General features: G+C 39.9%; 1 protein-coding gene across 5 annotated transcripts in view; it reads left to right on the forward strand.

The window, feature by feature from the left end:
- ubr4 (ubiquitin protein ligase E3 component n-recognin 4) overlaps positions 1-24,733 on the forward strand; it is a 258,399-nt gene that overhangs the window by 226 nt on the left and 233,440 nt on the right. For all 5 annotated transcript variants that reach the window (XM_062965592.1, XM_062965588.1, XM_062965591.1 and 2 more), the window contains exons 2-13: positions 8,716-8,813; positions 10,784-10,887; positions 12,404-12,533; positions 12,637-12,773; positions 12,861-12,963; positions 13,137-13,278; positions 14,346-14,470; positions 16,198-16,322; positions 17,991-18,050; positions 18,150-18,340; positions 20,717-20,816; positions 23,350-23,487. In XM_062965592.1, coding sequence (XP_062821662.1) covers positions 8,716-8,813; positions 10,784-10,887; positions 12,404-12,533; positions 12,637-12,773; positions 12,861-12,963; positions 13,137-13,278; positions 14,346-14,470; positions 16,198-16,322; positions 17,991-18,050; positions 18,150-18,340; positions 20,717-20,816; positions 23,350-23,487 — 1,453 coding nt within the window. The remainder of the gene's footprint in view (positions 1-8,715; positions 8,814-10,783; positions 10,888-12,403; positions 12,534-12,636; positions 12,774-12,860; positions 12,964-13,136; positions 13,279-14,345; positions 14,471-16,197; positions 16,323-17,990; positions 18,051-18,149; positions 18,341-20,716; positions 20,817-23,349; positions 23,488-24,733) is intronic.

The following is a 24,733-nucleotide window of genomic DNA, read 5'->3' on the forward strand; positions in this document are numbered from 1 at the left end:
CTTCGCGCGGGCGGGGCGGGGCTTCTCCAGGCCACGCCCCCGCCCCGCTTGGAGTCGGTTTGAGGCCTAGGAGGCCTGGCTCTGTTATTTAGATGTATATATAGGAAAGGTCTTATGTATATCCCGCATTATCTTTCCATACGGAGACTCAAAGCAGCTCACAATCAAAAACATTACTATTTTAAAATATACAACTGTATGGTAATAGAACAGTATATCATTATTATCCGTAGTAAATATATTTAACTTATTAGTACAGTAGAGTCTCACTTGTCCAACGTAAACGGGCTGGCAGAACGTTGGATAAGAGAATATGTTGGATAATAAGGAGGCATTAAGGAAAAGCCTATTAAACATCAAATTAGGTTATGATTTTACAAATTAAGCACCAAAACATCATGTTATACAACAAATTTGACAGAAAAAGTAGTTCGATACACAGTAATGTTATGTTGTAATTACTGTATTTATGAATTTAGCACCAAAACATTATGATAAATTGAAAACATTGACTACAAAAATGCGTTGGATAATCCAGAACGTTGGATAAGTGAGTGTTGGATAAGTGAGACTCTACTGTACTTTAAAGTATACAACTGTATGGTAATAGAACAGTATATCATTATTATCTATAGTGAATATATTTAACTTATTAGTATTACTATATTGCAATAGTATTGGTATACATTATTACAGTAGAGTCTCACTTATCCAACATAAATGGGCCGGCAGAACGTTGGATAAGAGAGTATATTGGATAATAAGGAGGCATTAAGGAAAAGCCTATTAAACATCAAATTAGGTTATGATTTTACAAATTAAGCACCAAAACATCATGTTATACAACAAATTTGACAGAAAAGTAGTTCGCTACACAGTAATGTTATGTTGTAATTACTGTATTTACGAATTTCGCACCAAAATATCATGATATATTGAAAACATTGACTACAAAAATTCGTTGGATAATCCAGAACATTGGATAAGCAAGTGTTGGATAAGTGAGACTCTACTGTATTTATGTCCCGCTTTATCTTTCCATACGGAGACTCAAAGCAGCTCACAATCAAAAACATTACTATTTTAAAATATACAACTGTATGGTAATAGAACAGTATATCATTATTATCCGTAGTAAATATATTTAACTTATTAGTATTACTATATTACAATATTATTGGTATACATTATTACAGTAGAGTCTCACTTATCCAACATAAACAGGCCGGCAGAACGTTGGATAAGCAAATATGTTGGATAATAAGGAGAGATTAAGGAGAAGCCTATTAAACATCAAATTAGGTTATGATTTTACAAATTAAGCGCCAAAACATCATGTTATACAACAAATCTGGCGGAAAAAGTCGTTCAATACGCAGTAATGTTATGTTGTAATTACTGTATTTACGAATTTAGCACCAAAATTTCACCATATATTGAAAACATTGACTACAAAAATGGCTTGGATAATCCAGAAACTTGGATAAATTCAATGCCTTGTAAAAACTACAGCTCCCGTAATCCCATAGCATTGGGCCATGGCAGTTCAAGGGGGGGAGGGTTGTCAAATTAATTTGAGAGGGTAATATGGCCTTTTCTTGCTGCTCAATATTGCAAACAATATTTTTTTCTCAGTTACAACTCCTAAAGTGGGAAGAGACTCCAGAGGCCATCCAGTCCAACCCCTTTCTTTCTGCCATGCTGGAAAGGCACAATCAAAGCTACCCTGACAGGTGGCCATCCAGCCTCTGTTTAAAAGCTTCCAAGGAAGGAGCTTCCATTGGACTCAGTGGCAGAGAGTTCCACTGTTGAACAGCTCTCACAGTCAGAAAGTTCTTCCTAATGTTCAATGGAATCTCCTTTCCTGTAGTCTGAATCCATGGCTCCAAGTTCTAATCTTTACTTACTAAGACAGCCATTCATTGTGGGTAAGACTTTATTTCCAGAAAAAGAAAAAAAAATTACATTTAGTGGTTGCAAATGGGAGCAGCATGCATTTATTTTTCTCTATGCTTATCTTGAAAGCAGGAGTGGCTCTTGAAGGCCTAATGGTACTACAGTTCCCATCAAGCTTTGCTAGGCTAGCTCGTGTTGAGGAAGATAAAACTGCAAAACGACAGCATTGGGAGGGTCACAAATTGACCATCTGGACTTTAGATAATACAGGCAAGTCCCCAAGTTATGAACAAAACAGGTTCTGTAGGTTTGTTCTTAAGCTGAATTTGTATGTCAGAACAGGTACACTTTTTAGTGTAACTCCAGCCATATATTTGTATGTATGTATGAACAGTATATGTACCCTGTTTCCCCGAAAATAAGACATCCCCAAAAAATAAGACTTAGCAGAGGTTTTGCTGAATTGCTAAATATAAGGCCTCCCCCAAATGTAAGACCTAGCAAAGTTTTTGTTTGGAAGCATGCCCGGCGCCCACCAAACAAAACACCAGAACTTGCAGGATCGGTAAATGTACATACCAGTTGTACATGGAAATAATGGTAATAATATATTAAAATGTTATATTATTTATATTTATACAGTAGTACAGTAGAGTCTCACTTATCCAACACTCGCTTATCCAACGTTCTGGATTATCCAACACATTTTTGTAGTCAATGTTTTCAATATATCGTGATATTTTGGTGCTAAATTTGTAAATACAGTAATTACTACATAGCATTACTGCATATTGAACTACTTTTTCTGCCAAATTTGTTGTCTAACATAATGTTTTGGTGCTTCATTTGTAAAATCATAACCTAATTTGATGTTTAATAGGCTTTTCCTTAATGCCTCCTTATTATCCAACATATTCGCTTATCCAACATTCTGCCGGCCCGTTTATGTTGGATAAGTGAGACTCCACTGTATTTGTATGTATGTATGTACAGTATATGTATATATGGAGCCTGCGGTAGCACAGTGGGTTAAACCGCTGAACTGCTGAACTTGATGACCGAAAGATTGGCAGTTCAAATCTGGGGAGCGGTGTGAGCTCCTGTTGTTAGCCCCAGCTTCTGCCAACCAAGCAGTTCGAAAACATGCAAATGTGAGTAGATCAATAGGTACCGCTCTGGCAGGAAGATATTGGCGCTCTATGCAGTCATGCTGACCACATGACCTTGAAGGTGTCTATGGACAAGCCGGCTCTTTGGTTTAGAAATGGATATGAGCACTAACTCCCAGAGTCGGGCACAACTGGACTTAATGTCAGGGGAAAACCTTTACCTGTCTATCTCTGCATACAAGCTTTGGGCTGCACAGGGAAGGGTAAACACTCCTGTGGAATTTGTTTTCCTGTCTGTGCCTCCTGTTTCCACCTTACTCTCTGTCCTGGTAATCATTGGATTTTGAAAACCGTGGCTTGTTGTAGAAACAAGGGTTTGAGACAAAGCTTTAGTGGAGACCCCTTTTCCCCATGATAATAACACTTCCAGGAATTGATTTCCCTTCTGAGGGATAGATTCCTCTCACTTCTACTTGTCTCAACTCTGTTCTTAACTATGAGTCATTTGTAACTTGGGGATGGCCTGTAATAGGATTGTATCTCTGCACTATTAGTATTTGTTTTAGCTCATATACAAACACCCATTACTACCTCTGCAAGAACCGATGTTTACCTTGTTTAAATGTTTATTTTAGCAGCATTTTCCCTCTCTGTTCTTTAGACCTATGAACACTTTTATATAGATCTGAACTGTTTACCTAGATGACACATAGGACGAGCAGGAACTTGATTAATTGTCTGAATCGGTCTGTTTTGTCCTCTGTGTGTCAAGTTGTGTTAATCCAGTGCTTTTCTGCCATTGTCAGCTCTGGATCCCGTGTTCTGCAAAGTTGCACAAACGGAATAATGGATCCTCGTGTTTCCAAAGCCCTGGTGAACTCGATGAAAACAGCACAAGCTCCAAAGAGCTCAAAACAAGCTCTGAACAGCTTCTGTAAAAGACTGACATGGGTTACTTTGCTCTTTCTCTGTCTTGAAATAGATTAGTATAGGAATTCTATCATTCCCTTGCCTCTCCAGTTCTTCTCTGGATGTGTTAGACAACAAATCGCTTGCCAGCAGAGACTGATGGGAGCTGTCACCCACAATGTTTGGAAGGCACCAGAATAGAGTTTCTGTGCCTTTTGCCACACATTGAGATAGTGTGTTGTGATAAAAAAACAAGCAAATCTCAAGCACTTAAAGAAAGAGGATGCTCAATTTAGATAGGACATTGCACTGATTTGATGTGAGTTTCCTTACATTTTTTATTTCTGTGCAGTTGACACAAAAATATAATATTACAGACTCCTTTGGGTCTCTAATATTATATTACAGTAGAGTCTCACTTATCCAACACTCGCTTATCCAATGTTCTGGATTATCCAAGGCATTTTTGTAGTCAATGTTTTCAATGCATTGTGATATTTTGGTGCTAAATTCGTAAATACAGTAATTACTACATAGCATTACTGTGTATTGAACTACTTTTTCTTCCAAATTTGTTGTATAACATAATGTCTTGGTGCTTAATTTGTAAAATCATAACCTAATTTGATGTTTAATAGGCTTTTCCTTAATCTCTCCTTATTATCCAACATATTCGCTTATCCAACGTTCTGCTGGCCCGTTTACATTGGATAAGCGAGACTACTGTACTAGCTTGGGTAACTGATGTTGCCTGGATTATTTGAAAAGGTCAGTTTTTTAATTTTACAAAATGCACAAGGTTGTGGGTGAACTACAACTGACATCCTGCCAGGTTAACCACCAGAAACTCCATCAGTACTTAAAGTTTCTTATGTTGGGCAGGTTTGCTCTGGATGCATCATGGGTGGGGTTGAGTGTAAACTACAACTCCCACTATGGTCCGTAAGTCCCCTCAAACCCCTCCAGCAGGTTGAGTTAACCATGGGGGTTCTGTGTGGCAAGTTTGGTTCAGGTCCATCATTGGCGGAGGTCACAGTTTCCCTGGTTGTGGGTTAACTACAACTCCAGCAAGGAAGGTCAGTTCCTCCCAAACCCCTTCAGTCATCAACTTTTAGCATATGTGCCAAGTTTGGTTCAGATCCATCAGTGTTTGGATTCACAGTCTTCTCTAGATGTAGGTGAACTACAACTCCCTCATATCAAGGTGAATTTTCCCCAAAGACGTCCAGTATTTTTTGCTGGTCATGGGAGCTCTGTGTGCCAAGTTTGGTCCAATTCCATCTTTGTTGGAGTTCTGAGTGCTCATTGGTTGCAGGTGAACTATACATCCCAGTACCTACAACTCCAAAATGCCCAGGCCAGTTCCACTAAAAGCCCACCAGTATTCAAATGTGGGCATATTGGATATGCATGCCAAGTTTGGTCCACATCCATCATTGTTTAGGTTCATAGTGGGCTCTAAATGCAGGTGAGCTACAACTTCTATGTACAGTATCCCTCCAAAGCCCTCCAGTATTTTTTTATTGTTCATGGAGGTTCTGTGTGTCAATTGAGTTCTAGGTCCATCGTTGATGGGGTTCAGGATGCTCTTAGATTGCAAGTGAGCTATACATCCCATATACATAATGGTGAATTCTCCCCAAACCTCTCTAGTACGTTCAGTTGTTGATCAATTCCTCTGTTTGCTGTGTGCCATAGAAAAGAATAGGAAAGGGTTATGGGAGAGGCAGTGGGTGGGGTCATTTATTTATTTATTTACTACATTTATATCCCGCCCTTCTCCTCACCCCAAAGGGGACTCAGAGTGGCTTACAAATTATATGTACATACAATATATTATATTACTAGCTGTGCCCGGCCACGCGTTGCTGTGGCTTTTTTTAGGTGGTTCCGTGTCTTGGGGGGGGGGGGGGGTCCTTTGTTGGGAGGTGTTAGGTGGGCCTGATTGTTTCCTAGATGGAATTCCTTTGTTTTCAGAGTGTTGCTCTTTATTTTGTGTTTTGAGATGAAAGAGTGATGAGTACCGAATGGGTTTGGACCTTCAAAGAGTGGGTGTTTCCCTGTTTGGGGGGGGGGGGATCCTTCATTGAGTGTAAAAATGTAGAGACGTGGATGAGGGGTTGTGTTGTCAATTTTCTAGGTTGGGGGGCCATTAGTTTTGTTGTTTTGCCCGGTGGAGCGACACCATTATCCTTTTATATATATAATAATAATATATAATATATATAGAAAGATAGATAGATAGATAGATTAGGTAAAGGTAAAGGTTTCCCCTGACGTTAAGTCCAGTTGTGACCGACTCTGGGGGTTGGTGCTCATCTCCATTTCTAGGCCGAAGAGCCGGCGTTGTCCGTAGACACCACCAACGTCATGTGGCCAGCATGACTGCATAGAGCGCCGTTACCTTCCCGCCGGAGATGTACCTATTGATCCACTCACATTTGCATGTTTTCGAACTGCTAGGTTAGCATAGCACAATATTAGCATTCTATATTACTGTATTGAACTATACCATTATACTGTAATATTATTAGTACTATTACATGTAATATTACATGCAAATTCCACAGCAATCGAGAGAGTCAGAAACACTGGGATGCCTGTGGTGGAGGGAAAACAGAAAATCTAGGATGAAATTGTCCCTGAATGAAAGCCTTCCCTTGGGGGGTGAGCAGGATGGTGTTTGTGGAGGACATGGGCAGGGCTCTTGGACACATTCACAATGCTCGCTGTAATCTGCAATGTCATTGGAGGGAAGGCCATTGGTGTCTCCTGAATAGTGGGAGCTAGAGCTGTTTGTGGAAGTGGGAGCTTGTCTGTTGAAGTGGACACCCCAGTGACATACACACATACTGTATGTATTTTCACTTTTATTATGTGTATAGATATGTATTTTAATAACAATAATGAAACAGGGTTTCTGTGTTGTTTTCTCCTCCTTTCTTCCTCCAACTTCTCCACCAAGGCACAGTTTTCAATTTCTGTCATATTTTAGGCCCTTTTATTTGATTGAAATAGGATACTTCTTTCACATACTAAAAGAGATTTTTATAGATCAGGGGTCCTCAAATTTTTAAAGCAATCCTTCAGACTGTGGAGGGGCCAAATTGTCATTTGGAAAAAAACAAAACAAATTCCTATGCACACTGCACACATCTTATTTGTAGTGCAAAACAACAACAACAATGAAAGAACAATACAATATTTAAAAATGAAAACAATTGTAACCAACATAAACCTATCAGGATTTCAATGGGAAGTGTGGGCCTGCTTCTGGCCAATGAGATAGTCAAGTTAATTAGGATTGTTGTTGTTGTGTACCTTCAAGTCATTTCAGACTTTGGGCGAGCCTAAGCCTAAAATAAATTATTTATTTACTGCATTTATTTACTACATTTATATCCCGCCCTTCTCACCCCGAAGGGGACTCAGAGCAGCTGTATGTACATACAGTAGAGTCTCACTTATCCAACATTCGCTTATCCCAACGTTCTGGATTGTCCAACACATTTTGGTAGTCAATGTTTTCAATATATCGTGATTTTTGGGTGCTAAATTCATACATACAGTAATTACTACATAGCATTACTGCCTATTGAACTACTTTTTCTGTCAAATTTGTGGTATAACATGATGTTTTAGTGCTTAATTTGTAAAATCATAACCTAATTTGATGTTTAATAGGCTTCTCCTTCATCTTTCCGGATTATCCAACATATTCGCTTATCCAACGTTCTGCCGGCCCGTTTATGTTGGATAAGTCTTTTAAAGTTAACTGAAAAACCGCAAAACAGTGAATCCGCAAAAAGTCAACCGTGAAGTAGTGAGGGAACAGTGTATAGTGTTATAGCACAATATAGCAATATATAATGCTTATATTTTGCTATATGAATAATATAATATATTGTATGTACATATGACTTGTAAGCCGCCCTGAGTCCCCTTCGTGGCGAGAAGGGCGGGATATAAATGGCGCTAATAAATAATAATAATAAGTGAAACTCTATGGTACAATATTTTATGTTATTAGCATAGCACAATATTAGCATTATATATTACTATAAAGAACTATACCACTATACTGTAATATTATATCTAACATGTAACATATAATTAATATTATTATATGGTATTATTATTATTAGTATTATATTATATAACATTATAATATAAATATCAGTATTATATGTATATATAATATATTATATTATTAAAACTGATATAAAAATATCATATTATAAAACTGAGGGCGGGGGGCCAGGTCAATGACCCTGGAGGGCCGCATCCGGCCCCTGGGCCTTAGTTTGGGGACCCCTGATTTAGAGTATTGGAAATAGGATTGTATCTAATTCCTTTGTTGTTATTGTGTGCCTTCAAATTCATTTTAGTTTTGGGTGAAACACAAGATCTGTGATGTGGTTTTCTTGGCCAGATTTGTCCAGAGAGGCTTCTTCTGAGGCTGAGAGAGTGTGACTTGTCCAAAGTGGACTTCCATGGCTGAGTCTCCCAAGTCCTGGTGTCCAGAGTCTTAGCTGGTTGTTCAAGCCAGTGTTTGAGAATGTCGCTTGTCACCCTCAGATTTGGAAAGAGCTCACAGTCTTTCAGAGCTTTGCAGCCTGAACTGTCTCCATTTCAACTGCATCATTATGGGATGCTTTAACGGTGTTGCTTCTCTTTTTCCCAATGATGAGAGTCAGAAATCTTCACTGACCAACTTCTAATTGTCTAGAGGTCATTAGGAAATTGGTCTGCCTTTGATATGATCTAATGACGCCTGATTTTTTCCTTTCCTTTCTTTTAGTGAATCTGAAATCTTACACCATGACAAGCAATATGAACCTTTCTACTCGTCTTTCGTCGCGCTCGCGACACATTATATCACAACCGTGTGCGGACTGGGTAAGTGTCTGAGGTCTCAGTGTGATCTTTTCTCAACCTCACAGACGATTAAGTTGTTGCTCGTAACTAGAGGTCTATTGTAGACTAGTTTTTCCCAGCCACGCGTTGCTGTTGCTTATGGGAATCATTTGTTGGCCAGGTGGAATAGCAGTGAATAGCCTTGCAGCCTCAAAGCCTGGCCGTTTTCTGGAGGAGCTGGAGTCGCACCCTCAATCAAAGAGGCTTCTTCCTTTGTAGGGGAATCATTGTTTGGCCAGCTTGAATTGCACTGAGTAGTCTTTCAGCTTAAAAGCCTGTCTGCTTTCTACATAGGGCGGAGTTGCCTCATGGCTTCAAAGCCTGGGGATTTTTCACCTAGGGGAAATCTTGGTTGGCCAGGTTGAACAGCACTGAATAGCCTTGCTGCTTGCAAGGCTGGACGCTTTCTACCTTGTGGAATCCTTAATGCTGCAATTAGGCACCTTGATTAGCATTTAATAGCCTTGCAGCTTCAAAGCCTGTCTGCTTCCTGTCTGGGGGAATCCTTTATTGGGAAGTATTAGCAGGCCCTGATTGTTTCGTTTCTGGAATTCCCCATTTCCCTGCTTTCAGAGTGTTGCTCTTTATTTACTGTCCTGGTTTTAGAGATTATATTGTTCTGTATTATTATACCACAGTAATTGTTTCATATTATATTTATAATCTTATATTATCTGCTTAGAAGTGGATTATATGAGGCCCCTTCTACACAGCTGTATAAAATCTACACTGAAGTGGATTATATGGCAGTGTGGACTTAAGATAATCCAGTTCAAAGCAGAAAATGGGTAATATAGGACCATGAGTCTACATTGCCATATAATCCAGTTCAAATCAGATATTTTATAGGCAGTGTGGATCAGGCCTAAGTGCACTCTGCCTGTGTCCTGGGCACCATTTTGGCTGAGGGAGTTGCTAGGATACGAAGGGGCGGGGCCTAAAGGCAGCTGGAGGGGGGGGCTAAAGGCAGCGGAGCCTACCTTTCTAACTGGCAGTTAGGGGGAGAAAGGCTCTTCCTCATCCTCTGTAATTTGGACTATTTTTCTAGTTTTTTTTAAAATTGAAAGATATATTTTGGATGATTATGTCTTTTGTGGCCAAATTTGGTTCAGTGATTTGGTTCAGTGGTTTTGTTGTTTACTCCATAGTAAAATGAACATTACATTTATATATATATAGACTAGCTGTGCCCGGCCATGCATTGCTGTGGCGAAGTATGGTGGTATAGGAAATAAAGTATTGAGGAATTGGTGGTAGTTAAGGTAAAGGTTTTCCCCTGACACTAAGTCCAGTTGTGTCCGACTGCACACTGAAGTGGATTATATGGCAGTGTGGAGTCAAGATAATCCAGTTCAAAGCAGATAATATAAGATTATAAATGGGTTATATAGCACTGTGGAAGGGCCTTGAGTCTACACTGCCATATAATCCAGTTCAAATCTAATATTTTATAGGCAGTGTGGAAGAGGCCTAACTCTGCCTGTCCCCTGGGCTGAGTGGGTTGCTAGGAGGCCAAGTGAGCGGAGCTTAGCCTTTTAACTGGCAGCAATTGGATAACAACAATTATTCATCTCCCTCTAATTAGGACTTTTATTTTTCTTTTCTTTTTGTTGTATGAACGTAGAGGCATGGATGAGGGGTTGTGCTGCCAAGTTTAGTGTTTCTGGGATGTGTAGTTTTGTTGTTTTGTCCTAGGCCGAAATTTCATTACCCTTTTATATATATCGATGATAGGTATTGTAGTCCTAGGTATCTGGGGGATGCCATGTTTGGGGAAGATGCTAGTAAGACCAATGCGGAAGGAAGAAGGGAACGTTTGGATGCCAGAGTTGTTGAAAGCATGACAGAATCCCAAAGTATGGGAAGGAGGAAGGCAGGGAGGATTATGATCTCTTATCTTTGTTTTTTTCCTGGTATTTCCAGTATTTACCTCACATCTTTGGTTTTCACAGTCCCCAGGAACCAGTTGCAGTCCGTGGCGGCTGCCTGCAAAGTCCTGATTGAATTCTCTTTACTGCGACTTGAGAACCCAGATGAAGCCTGTGCCGTTTCACAGGTAAGAAATGCATGGCGGATTGGCACAGGTGGGCATTGTAGCTTGCGGATTTCTCAGCTGGGCTTCTCTGATAATGTGGGTGTTTGGCAAGAGATCAGCAAGGATTGAGAGATGGTTCCAAAGCAGACTGGAAGGTGATGGTCTCTCCTGTCGTGGAGGTCTTCCATGGGCATCTTTCAGGAGTGCTTCTCCCAGAAGAGGGTTGGATTGTGGTCTTTGTGACCACTCAACCCTGTGAAAGGCTGCTGATGTTTTGCTTGCTGTGAATCTTTCAAAAGTGTTTTAAGACATTTTAATTGGCCAGTTTGTTTACTACTTTTTAAAATTTGTATGTTGGACATTGTACTGTTTTGTAATGGTTTGTGCCGCTTTGTAAGAAAGGGCTGAAAAAGGCGACTTATACTCGAGTATAGGTAAAGGTAAAGGTTTCCCCTGACATTAAGTCCAGCCATGTCTGACTCTGGGAGTTGGTGCTCATCTCCATTTCTAAGCTGAAGAGCCGGCGTTGTCCATAGACACTTCCAAGGTCATGTGACCGGCATGACTGCATGGAGCGCCATTACCTTCCCGCCGGAGTGGTACCTATTGATCTACTCTTGCTTTACGTATTTATGTATACAATAGAGTCTCACTGATCCAAGCTAAATGGGCCGGCAGAAGCTTGGATAAGCGAATATCTTGGATAATAAGGAGGGATTAAGGAAAAGCCTATTAAACATCAAATTAGGTTATGATTTTACAAATTAAGCACCAAAACTTCATGTTATACAACAAATTTGACATAAATAGTAGTTCAATACGCAGTAATGTTATGTTGTAATTACTGTATTTACGAATTTAGCACCAAAATATCACGATATATTGAAAACATTGACTACAAAAATTGCTTGGATTATCCAGAGGCTTGGATAAGCGAGGCTTGGATTAGTGAGACTCTACTGTAATTGTGCTTGAATTCGTTTTTGATTTTATTCTGCTTGTTATTTTATTGTTTGGTTTTATATTTTAACATGTTTATACTTTGTCTTTTCTGGGCTTGGCCCCATGTTAGCTGCCCCGAGTCCCTTCGGGGAGATGGTGGCGGGATACAAAAATAAAATAAATAAATTACTCACATTTGCATGTTTTCGAATTGCTAGGTTGGCAGGAGCTGGAGCTAACAGTGGGCACTCACTCCGCTCCCGGGATTTGAACCTGGGACCTTTTGGTCTGCAAGTTCAGCAGCTCAGCGCTTTAACGCACTTTGCCCCCGGGGCTCCTGTACTCGAGTATATACTCGAGTATATACGACAATATTTTTTTATATATTTATATTTTATATTTTTCTTGTTTTATTAAAAGTTTGCCTTTATTATGTTGGGAGCTGCCCTGAGTCCGCCTGTGGAGATACAGCAGACTACAAATAAAGCATTATTATATTCTTATCACAATAATATGATGATGATGTGCCTCAGTCAATCAAGAGATAAAAGCAGAAAAATACTAATAGTAATGGTTGCCTCCGTTCCCCCTCCAGAAACACCTGATCCTGCTGATCAAGGGCCTGTGCACCGGCTGCAGCCGCCTGGACAGGACCGAAATCATTACCTTCACGGCCATGATGAAGTCGGCCAAGCTGCCCCAAACGGTGAAAACTCTCTCGGACGGTAAGCGCTGCTCTCCCGCCCCTTTTCCATGGGGATGTATTTCCCGTTTGCAACCCATTTCCTGTTCTGCGGGTGACCGTCTGCCCCGTCTTCCTTTCTCCAGTGGAGGATCAGAAAGAGCTGGCCTCTCCGGTCAGCCCCGAACTGCGGCAGAAGGAAGTGCAGATGAACTTCCTCAACCAGCTGACCTCCGTCTTCAACCCCCGAGTGGCGGCGTCTTCGATGGCGCCACAGAGCCAGGTGAGGAACGGAGGGGAGACCACGCTGGCAGCGATGGGGTTGGCCCTCCTCGTCCTGCAGCTGGTCGTAAACCATCTCTGTTTTTAGGGCGAAGGAGAGAGCGACGACCAGGCTTCCACCGAACAGGCCTCTGCGGCCAAAACCAAGAGCATTTTCATCGCCCAGAATGTGGCCAGCTTGCAGGAGTTGGGTAAGAAGAAAAAGAGTAGGGGTCATCTGGGCCATTGGATTTGATATGTTTCTACTTCTGTTTCTGCAATATATCTATGGGGATAGGTGTGTGCTGCTGAATGCCAGTCGCTGGGGGACTCTCTTGAGTCTTTCCTTACTTTTCTTTTTTTCACACATTTCTTCCTTTCACAGGCGGCTCTGAGAAGCTGCTGAGGGTCTGCCTCAACCTCCCTTACTTCCTGCGCTACATCAACCGCTTCCAGGACGCTGTCTCGGCCAATTCCTTCTTCATCATGCCAGCCACTGTTGCCGATGCCACTGCTGTCCGAAACGGGTGAGCGAGATCTTCCTGGGAGACCCTCAAGTTCCAACTAGATCTTTATAGTTACCTTCAGAGTTCCTCAAAGACCATCTGTATCTATATAATGATCCTGGGAGGCCCTCAAAGACCATCTAGATGTATATAATAATCTCAGAGGCCCTCAAGGGCTATCTGTATGTATATAAAGACCTTAGGAGGCCCTCAAAGACCATCTAGATCTATATAATAATCTTCAGAGGCCCTCAAGGGCTATCTGTATGTATATAATGACCTTAGGAGGCCCTCAAGGACCATCTAGATCTAGATAGTGACCATGGGAGACCCTCAAGTTCCAACTAGATCTTTATAGTTATCTTCAGAGTTCCTCAAAGACCATCTATATCTATATAATGATCCTGGGAGGCCCTCAAAGACCATCAAGATGTATATAATAATCTTCAGAGGCCCTCAAGGGCTATCTATATGTATATAATGACCTTAGGAGGCTCTCAAGGACCATCTAGATCTATATAATAATCTTCAGAGGCCTCAAAGGCTATCTATATGTATATAATGACCTTAGGAGGCCCTCAAGGACCATCTAGACCTATATAATAATCTTCAGAGGCCTCAAAGGCTATCTATATGTATATAATGACCTTAGGAAGCCCTCAAGGACCATCTAGATTTATATAATATTCTTCAGAGGCCCTCGAAGGCTATCTATATGTATATAATGACCTTAGGAGGCCCTCAAGAACCATCTAGATCTATATAATAATCTTCAGAGGCGCTCAAAGCCTATCTATATGTATATAATGACCTTAGGAGGCCCTCAAGGATCGTCTAGAGCTATATAGTGACTTTAAGAGGCCCTCAAGAACCATCTAGAATCTAGACCAGTGGTTTTCAACCTGGGATCCCCAGATGTTTTTGGCCTTCAGCTCCCAGAAATTCTAATAACTGATAAACTGGGATTTCTGGGAGTTGAAGGCCAAAAACATCTGGGGACCCAAGTTGAGAACCACTGATCTAGACCAATCCCTTTTGTGTTCATGATGCCGGGAACTGAGGGACTGACTTTGCCTTTCTGGCCGCAGGTTCCACTCGCTGGTCATCGACGTCACCATGGCTTTGGACACACTTTCCTTGCCCGTCTTGGAACCGCTCACGCCGACAAGACTTCAGGATGTCACTGTCCTGGCCCTCAGCTGCCTCTACGCAGGTGAGGGCTCCTTTTCCTGGTTGGGGCTGAAGGAATCGCAGCTCGACATCAGAAGGGTCATTGCTGTCTTCCTTCCTTGATAGTAACTGTAACGAAGTGTAAATTTTTTAGTTTACAGATGTCATGTTTAATTGCGTTTTAAAAGGGTCAATATTTCAGTTACTCTGCACTCATGAGTTGGTTGTCATGGAGAAGGGGGCGGAGTCAACTGCCGTTTTGGTGGAGAAGTGCAGGTTTGAAAAAGAAGCAGTTAGTCTGTGCCCTGATGAGGTACAGGGAAGACTGATCCTCAGTTGAAGGGATCAAGGAGACTCAAATGCTTGTTTTTGAGTCAATTTAAAATAACTTTGGTGACTTATTGTAAGGTCGTCTGTCTCCTGATGAGGAACAGATAATCTGTGATTGTAATTCACAGGGTGACTGCAGTTTAGAGCAGTAAAGAAAGAAGTGACATTTTAAGAAGTTTGAAACACCTCATTCTAGCTTTGCAACTGTTAACCAAAGTGCCTCTAAAGAGGAGGTTACTGTAACCATTAAGCTTTGTGCCAGAATAAACATGTTGTTGTTCTTTTAAACATCTCAGCTTCTGTCATCTATATTACCATCAAAAACAAACAAGAAGAAAGAAGAAAAACAAAATTTAAAAGGTCTCCTCTCTAAGTAGCTAGTGCAAGGGTCCCCAAACTAAGGCCCGGGGGCCGGATGCGGCCCTCCAAGGTCATTGACCTGGCCCCCGCCCTCAGTTTTAGACTTAGTCCGAAATGACTTGAAGGCACAACAACAACAATCCTACTTAACTTGACTATCTCTTTGGTCAGAAGCAGGCCCACACTTCCCATTGAAATCCTGATAGGTTTGCACAGTATGTTGGTTAAAATTGTTTTTATTTTTAAATATTGTATTGTTACTGTGCAATCCTGATAATATAATATATTGTGTATACATATAATACTGATAATAATATTATAATGTAATACAATATAATATTTATTTATTTATTACAGTATTTCTACCCCGCCCTTCTCACCCAATAGGGGACTCAGGGCGGCTAATAATAATACAATATAATAATATTGTATAATATAATAATATATATTATATATCAAATGTAATATTACTAATAAGATTACGGTATAGTGGTATAGTACAATATAGTAATATATAATGCTAATATTGTGATATGCTAATAATATAATATATTGTATGTACATATAACTTGTAAGCCGCTCTGAGTCTCCTTTGGGGTGAGAGAGGGTGGGGTATAAATGTAGTAAACAAACAAATAAATAATTGTTGTTGGGGTTTTGTTTTGTTTTTTGCACTACAAATAAGACATGTGCAGTGTGCATAGGAATTTGTTTGTATTTTTTTTAAATGATAATTCGGCCCCGCAACAATCTGAGGGGCCGTGAACTGGCCCTCCACTTAAAAAGTTTGAGGACCCCTGAGCTAGTGGCTATATCTTCCCATAGCGGTGGCAAGCGTGGTTTACATCTGGTGGCCGCATTATAAACATCTTTACACTGGTGGCAGTGGTTATAATATAATAATATAATTAAATAAACATCCAACATCTCTTCTCCGCAGTAACACTAGCAGGTTTTGGCTGTGCTTCAAAGGCAAACGGAGGGAGAATCTCTGGTCATAGCTTTCCATCAAGTCGAGGCCTTCCTTTTCCTGCCTCTTGTCTTGCCTTCTCTGAGACTGGTGTCCCTTTTTCTTCTCAGGGGTGAGCGTGGCCACTTGCATGGCCATCCTCCATGTTGGCACCACCCAGCAAGTCCGCACCGGCTCCACCAGCTCCAAAGAGGAGGACTACGAAAATGATGCGGCCACCATTGTGCAGAAATGCGTAAGTCGGGAGGCTGAGAGGTGTTTTCCCTGGCCATGGTTGGCAGCCCAGAGATGGCCGTGTGACATTTGTCCATTCTCATCCTGCCCTTTTAAGGGTTTTAACTGTTTATATTAAATAAAGTTAATTTTTTGTAATTAATTTTTATTTAAACAAATTAATACAAAACCTACAATCATCTTTATATATACGTATATAAAAGAGTGATGGCATCAGGGCAGCGGACAAAACAACAAAACTAAAGGCCCCCCAACCTCGAAACTTGACAACACAACCCATCATCCACGGCTCTAGGTTGATACAACAAAAAGAAAAGAAAAGTAAAATCCTAATTAGAGAGAGAGCAATAATTGTTTTTATCCAATTGCTGCCAGTTAGAAGGCTAAGCTCCACCCACTTGGTCTCCTAGCAACCGACACAGCCCAGGGGACAGGCAGAGTTAGGCTTCACTTAGGCCTCTTCCACAGATTATTTAATTTGCACTGGATTATATGGCAGTGTAGACTCAAGGCCCTTCCACACAGCTATATAAACCATTTGGAATCTTATATTATCTGCTTTGAACTGGATTATCTTAACTCCACACTGCCATATAATCCACTTCAGTGTGCATTTTATACAGCTGTGAAGAAGGGGCCTCATATAATCCTGTTCTAAGCAGATAATATAACATTATCAATATACAGTAGAGTCTCATTTATCCAACATAAACAGGCTGGCAGAATGTTGGATAAGCAAATATGTTTGGTAATAAGGAGGGATTAAGGAAAAGCCCATTAAACATCAAATTAGGTTATGATTTTAAAAATTCAGCACCAAAACATCATGTTATACAGCAAATTTGACAGAAAAAGTATATAATAATGATATACTGTTCTATTACCATATACAGTAGAGTCTCACTTATCCAACACTCGCTTATCCAACGTTCTGGATTATCCAACGCATTTTTGTAGACAATGTTTTCAATACATCATGATATTTTGGTACTAAATTTGTAAATACAGTAATTACTACATAGCATTACCATGTATTGAACTACTTTTTCTGTCAAATTTGTTGTATAACATGATGTTTTGGTGCTTAATTTGTAAAATCTTAACCTAATTTGATGTTTAATAGGCTTTTCCTTAATCCCTCCTTATTATCCGAGATATTCGCTTATCCAACGTTCTGCCGGCCCGTTTATGTTGGATAAGTGAGACTCTACTGTACTTTGTTTCTGTGTTGGGCTCAGCCCCATGTAAGCAGCCCAGAGTCCCTTCAGGGAGATGGTGGCAGGATAGAAAAATAAAGTATTATTATTATTATTATATAATAATGTTTCGGCAGGCCTTTGGAGATACAGTCAGTAATTAATCAGCCCCAGAGGGTTTTTAATAATCTATCCTGTATTTATTACGATTTTACCATTTATGTGTGTTTAAATGCAATTTTGTATATATATTGTATATATATTGATATATTGTATTACTGTTTTATCTTTTTATAGTGTGATTTGTATTATGTTGCCTATATTTTGTCCTATGTTGTTTGGGCCTCTGCCCCATGTAAGCCACCCCGAGTCCCCTTGGGGAGATGGTGGCGGGGTATAAATAAAGTTTTATTATTATTATTATTATTATTATTATTATTATTATTATAAGTATTAATCCCTTCTTTTCACAGCTGGAGATCTATGACATGATCGGCCAGGCCATCAGCAGCTCCCGCCGTGCCGGAGGGGAGGTAAGGGAAGAGCCAGCTCTTGGGGAAGCCTTTCTCTGTTGCACGTTGTGCATTAACGTGGGAATCAACTCTGTGTCCCTCCTCCTCTTTCCCTCTCAGCACTACCAGAACTTCCAACTCCTAGGGGCCTGGTGCCTGCTGAACAGCCTCTTCCTCATCCTCAACCTGAGCCCCACGGCTTTGGCCGACAAAGGGAAGGAGAAGGACCCCCTGGCCGCCCTCCGGGTGCGGGACATCATTGCCCGCTCCAAGGAAGGGGTGGGCTCCCCCAAACTGGGGCCCGGAAAAGGGTGAGTCCTTGCGGGCCACGAGGGAAGGGCGGCAGTTTCACTCTCATGCTGATTATTATTATTATTATTATTATTATTATTATTATTATTATTATTATTGTATGATAAAGCAAACAAGGTAGACATGCTGGATTTCGTATCACAAAATCACAAGTCAAACACTTCCCGAGTGTCTAGGACTGTGCGATGTATTATTATTATTGTTGTTGTTGTTGTTGTTGTTGTTGTATGACACAGCAAACAAGACAGACATGCTGGATTTCATATCACAAAATCACAAGTCGAACACTTCCCAAGTGTCTAGGACTGTGTGATGTATTATTATTATTATTATTATTATTATTATTATTATTATTATTATTATTATTATTATGACACAGCAAACAAGATAGATATGCTGGACTTCGTATCACAAAATCACAAGTCAAACACTTCCCAAGTGTCTAGGACTGTGTGATGTATTATTATTATTATTATTATTATTATTATTATTATTATTATTATTATATTGTATGACACAGCAAACAAGATAGACATGCTGGATTTCGTATCACAAAATCACAAGTCGAACACTTCCCAAGTGTCTAGGACTGTGTGATGTATTTTCGGATGATGCATGCTGATCCCAGCAGGGTGGCCTTTTGCAGCTGGCAGATCGTGATTTTGTCAATGCCTATTGTTTCCAAATGCTGGCTGAGATCTTTTGGGACACTGAAGAAGGACAATTCAGGCCAAAGGGAATTCAGGCCAAGATCGAAAAATCAGCTGATGACCCAAAATGCAGACTGTGCAAGGAAACTGACAAAACCATTGATCATATCCTCAGCTGCTGTAAGAAAATCGCACAGACAGACTACAAACAGAGGCACAACTATGTGGCCCAAATGATTCATTGGAGCTTATGCCTCAAGCACCACCTCCCAGCAGCAAAGAACTGGTGGGATCACAAACCTGCAAAAGTCTTGGAAAATGAACACGCAAAGATACTGTGGGACTTCCGAATCCAGACTGACAAAGTTCTGGAACACAACACACCAGACAACACAGTTGTGGAAAAGAAAAAAGTTTGGATCCTTGATGTCGCCATCCCAGGTGACAGTCGCATTGACGAAAAACAACAGGAAAAACTCAGCCGCTCTCAGGACCTCAAGATTGAACTGCAAAGACTCTGGCAGAAACCAGTGCAGGTGGTCCCGGTGGTGATGGGCACATTGGGTGCCGTGCCAAAAGATCTCAGCCGGCATTTGGAAACAATAGACATTGACAAAATTACGATCTGCAAACTGCAAAAGGCCACCTTACTGGGATCTGCACGTTTCGTCCGAAAATACATCACACAGTCCTAGGCACTTGGGAAATGTTTGACTTGGGATTTTGTGATACGAAATCCAGCATGTCTATCTTGTTTGCTATGTCATACAATATAATTATAATTATAATTATTATTATTATTTATGCTCCGCCACCATCTCCCCAAGGGGACTCGGGGCGGCTTACATGGGGCAGAGCCCGGACAGCATAGTCAGATAAAAACAACATACATACAATTCGCAATATAACAAGATAAAAACAAAATACAATGTAAAACAGGGTATTACAATAGTTAATAATATCAATTAACCATCAAATACAAATATTTATTTATTTATTTATTTCCGGCATTTATACCTCACCCTTCTCACCTGGGGGGGGACTCAGGGCGGCTTACAACAGTTGGCAACATTTAATGCCAAGAACATAATAATAAAACAAAAGCAGTACATATAATCAATTAAAACTATAAAAATACATCATTAACCTACATTATAACAATTAAAACATATGTAGATTAGATCAACTTGTCTAAAAACCTCAAGCTTCAGCCTTCGATCAGACCATGTCGACGTTACTGTATTACTCATTAAAAGCTTGTGCACATAGCCATGTTTTATTATTTATTTCTTTATTTGCGACATTTATATACCGCCCTTCTCACCCAGAAGGGGACTCAGGGCGGTTTACAAGTATATATACGTACAATCTATTATATTATACAACTATATCGCAATATTATTAGTAATATTGCAAGTAATATAAATATACAATTATAATAGTGAATTATAATTATTATTACATTGTATTACATCATAATATTATTAATATTACATGTATAAACAATGTATTATAATATTAGTATAGTATAGTATGTTTTCACAGCCTTTCTGAAACCCAGAAGAGTTGGGGCTTAATACAAATACAAAAAGGTTGAATTTGTGACTGAAAGGCCATTCCGGGGGGGGGGGGGGGCTCCAATTATTTTGAAAACATTGTTGTATTTCTAAGGAGATAAGGCAGAATGTAAGGGTTTTATGAGTCTCTGTCTTTGTGTTTTTCCAGGCACCAGGGCTTCGGGGTGCTGTCTGTGGTGCTGGCAAACCATGCCATCAAGCTGCTCACGTCGCTCTTCCAAGACCTGCAAGTCGAGGCGCTTCATAAGGTCAGAAGGCAAGGGAAGGATCCTGGATTTGCTTGAATCTAATGCTCACCCTTTTGGGGCTTAAACCACCTTCCCAAACTGAGGGTGCGCATTAGATTTGCATCATATAGTAATCTTCGTGCTGATCCAAAGCCAAGAGGGAAGCTACTTCCTGTATCAATTGAATGATATAATAATATATAATAATACTAGCTGTGCCCGGCCACGCGTTGCTGTGGCTTAGTCTGGTGGTGTTGGTTAGTCTACATTAGGTTGTATTGATGCTGTGACCTCCACCCTTCTTTATACTCACGTTAGTAGTAGTATTTGAAGTTTGTTACCTTCTTCAATTTTTGTGTTGATTGATAATTGCTTGAGATCCTTGTTGTCTTTGGTTTGTTGTTAATTGTAATGTCTGATTCTGCTGAGTGCGGTTTATATTTTTATTGTGGTACAATAGTCTTTTTTTTTTTTGTTTTGCCTGTGTAGGTGTTTATTATTATTGTTGTTGTAGTGGTCATGAAGGTTGGATAAGTTAGATGCTACTGTATTGTTTTTTGGAGGCCCAGTTTAGCACTGACTGGCCTCTCAGCCTCAGTGCCTGGCTGTTTCTTGCCTGTGATGGTGTTGATTCTTATTGTTGTTGTTGTTGTCATTGTTATTATTGTAATTGTTTTTTTGGAGGCCAAGTGTGAATGTAGGGATTGGGGAGGTGGATGAGTTGTGTTGTCAAATGTTGTATTTGTTATAGTCACAATGCGTTGTTGTGAGTTTTGTGGGTCTGGATTGTGGTTTTGTGGTGTGGTTGTGTTGTTACAACTGAGAGGCAAGGCTTTTGTGTTGTGTTGCGAAGTTTTGTATTTCGTTTAGTTGTGTGCCAAGTTTTGTATTTCTGGGGCGTTTAGTTGTGTTGTTATAGTCACGATGCATTGTTGTGAGTTTTGTGGGTCCGGATTGTGGTTTTGTGGTGTGGTTGTGTTGTTACAATCGGGAGGGAATGCTTTTGTGTTGTGTTGCCAAGTTTCGTATTTCTGGGGCGTTTAGTTGTGTTGTTATAGTCATGATGCGTTGTTGTGAGTTTTGTGGGTCCGGTTTGGTTTTGTGGTGTGGTTGTGTTGTTACAACCGGGAGGCAAGGCTTTTGCATTGTTTTGCCAAGTTTTGTATTTCTGGGGCGTTTAGTTGTGTTGTTATCGCATGATGCGTTGTTGTGAGTGTTGTGGGTCTGGATTGTGGTTTTGTGGTGTGGTTGTGTTGTTGTAACCTGGAGGCAAGCCTTTTGCATTGTGTTGCCAAATTTCGTATTTCTGGGATGTTTAGTTGTGTTGTTATAGTCACTGCGCCCGCAACTTTATCCTTTTATATATATAGACTAGCTGTGCCCGGCCACACGTTGCTGTGGCGAAGTCTGGTGGTATGGGAAATAAAGTATTGAGGAATTGGTGGTAGTTAAGGAAAAGTAATAATAATAATATTAATATTATTATTAATAATAATATTATTACTAATAATGCTACCATGGAATTATGTAGTACAATATAGTAATTTAATTGCTTATATTGTGCTATGCTAATAATATATTGTATGTACATTTGAATTGTAAGCCGCTCTGAGTCCCCTTCGGGGTGAGAAGAGCGGGATATAAATGTAGTAAAATAAATAAATAAATAATAAATAAAAGGGTAAAGGTTTTCCCCTGACATGAAGTCCAGTCGTGTCCAGTTGGGTTGGTGTTCATCTCCATTTCTAAGCCAAAGAGCTGGCGTTGTCCTTAGACTCCTCCAAGGTCATGTGGCATGACTGCATGGAGCGCCTTTACGTTTCCGCCAGAGCAGTACCTATTCATCTACTCTCATTTGCATGTTTTTGAACTTTAGGGTTAGGCTAACAGTGGGGGTTCTCTCCACTCCCCCAATTCAAACCTGCAACCTTTTAGTAATGATAGCAATAATAATGACTTTGGTTTCTCAGTGTGGAAGAAGCCTAACTCTGCCTGACCCCTGGGCTGGATGGGTTGCTAGGAGACCAAGTGGGCAGAGCGTAGCCTTCTAGCTGGTAGCAACTGGCTAAAAACAATTATTCCTCTCCCTCTAATTAGGACTTTATTTTTCTTTTCTTTTTGTTGTATGAACGTAGAGGCGTGGATGATGGGTTGTGCTGCCAAGTTTAGTGTTTCTGGGATGTGTAGTTTTGTTGTTTTGTTCTAGGCTGAAATTTCATTACCCTTTTATATATATATATATAGATTATACTATACTAATATTGTAATATATTGTATATACATGTAATATTAATAATAATATTATGATGCAATACAATGTAATAATAATAATAATTCACTATTATAATTGTATATTTATGTTACATGCAATATTACTAATAATATTGCAATATAGTCGTATAATATAATATATTGTATGTATATATATGCTTGTAAACCGCCCTGAGTCCCCTTTGGGGTGAGAAGGGCGGGATATAAATGTTGCAAATAAATAATAATAATTGAATGGCCAATGCTCAATGCCATGCAATGCTGGTTTCTGTCCCCTTTGCAGGGCTGGGAGACGGACGGCCCGCCGGCCGTGCTGAGCATCATGGCCCAGAGCACCTCCATCCAGCGCATCCAGCGGCTGATTGAGTCGGTGCCCCTCACCAACCTGCTCCTGACGCTGCTCTCCACCTCTTACCGCAAGGTGAGTGTTGCTGTGTCTGGCGAGGCTTTTAGAGAGCAGATTCAAATTAGGTTATGATTTTACAAATTAAGCACCAAAACATCATGGTTATACAACAAATTTGACAGAAAAAGTTGTTCAATGCGCAGTCGTGCTATGTAGTAATTACTGTATTTACAAATTTAGCACCAAAATATCACGATGTATTGAAAACATTGACTACAAAAATGGCTTGGATAATCCAGAATGCTGGATAAGCGAGTGTTGGATAAGTGAGACACTACTATACTTCTATATTGAAGTCCAAACAGCAACACGTATGCATCCACCTCCAGTGAGGTCAAGACACATATGGAATATAAAATGGAGTCATGAGTCTGAACATGCTCAGTACAATCACATCTTTATAACCCCTCACACTCTATAGAGGTACAGTCAAACTGGCAAATCAGCATACACACACAATACGTGTTAGCTAATATATACCATACTAGCTGTGCCCGGCCATGCGTTGCTGTGGCAAAGTGGTGGTGGTATTGGTTAAAAATTGTTGTGTAATTTTTATTTGTATTTTTTAAATTAATTTTATTGTAAGTTATCTTTTTATTTATTATATTTTATTATTTTATTGTAATATTTTGAGTTATGTTCTGTTATTATAGTATTTTATTGTATTAATTTTTTAGTGTTTTTAATTATTTTTTATTGGGTTGCTAGGAGACCAAGTGGGCGGAGCTTAGCCTTCTAACTGGCAGCAATTGGATAAAAGCAATTATTGCTCTCCCTCTAATTAGGACTTTATTTTTCTTTTCTTTTTGTTGTATCAACCTAGAGGCGTGGATGAGGGGTTGTGTTGTCAAATTTCGAGGTTGGGGGGCCTGTAGTTTTGTTGTTTTGTCGGTCGCCGGGATTCCATCACTCTTTTATATATATAGATATACTCGAGTATAAGCCAACCCGAATATAAGCCGAGGCACCTAATCTTACCATAAAAAAAACTGGGAAAACTGACTCCAGTATAAGCCAAGGGTGATAAATTTCAGAAATAAAAATAGATACCAATAAAATTACATTAATTGAGGCATCAGTAAGTTAAATGTTTTTGAATATTTACATAAAGCTCAAATTTAAGATAAGACTGTCCAACTCTGATCAAATCATGATTCTCGTCTTCTTCAATATATCCTTTTAATAATAACAGAGTAAAATAATAAATGCAATAATAATAATAAATACAGGAAAATAATACAAGTAATAATAAATAGAG

Source organism: Anolis carolinensis, unplaced genomic scaffold, assembly GCF_035594765.1.
Source record: "Anolis carolinensis isolate JA03-04 unplaced genomic scaffold, rAnoCar3.1.pri scaffold_15, whole genome shotgun sequence".
Classification (NCBI taxonomy): domain Eukaryota; kingdom Metazoa; phylum Chordata; class Lepidosauria; order Squamata; family Dactyloidae; genus Anolis; species Anolis carolinensis.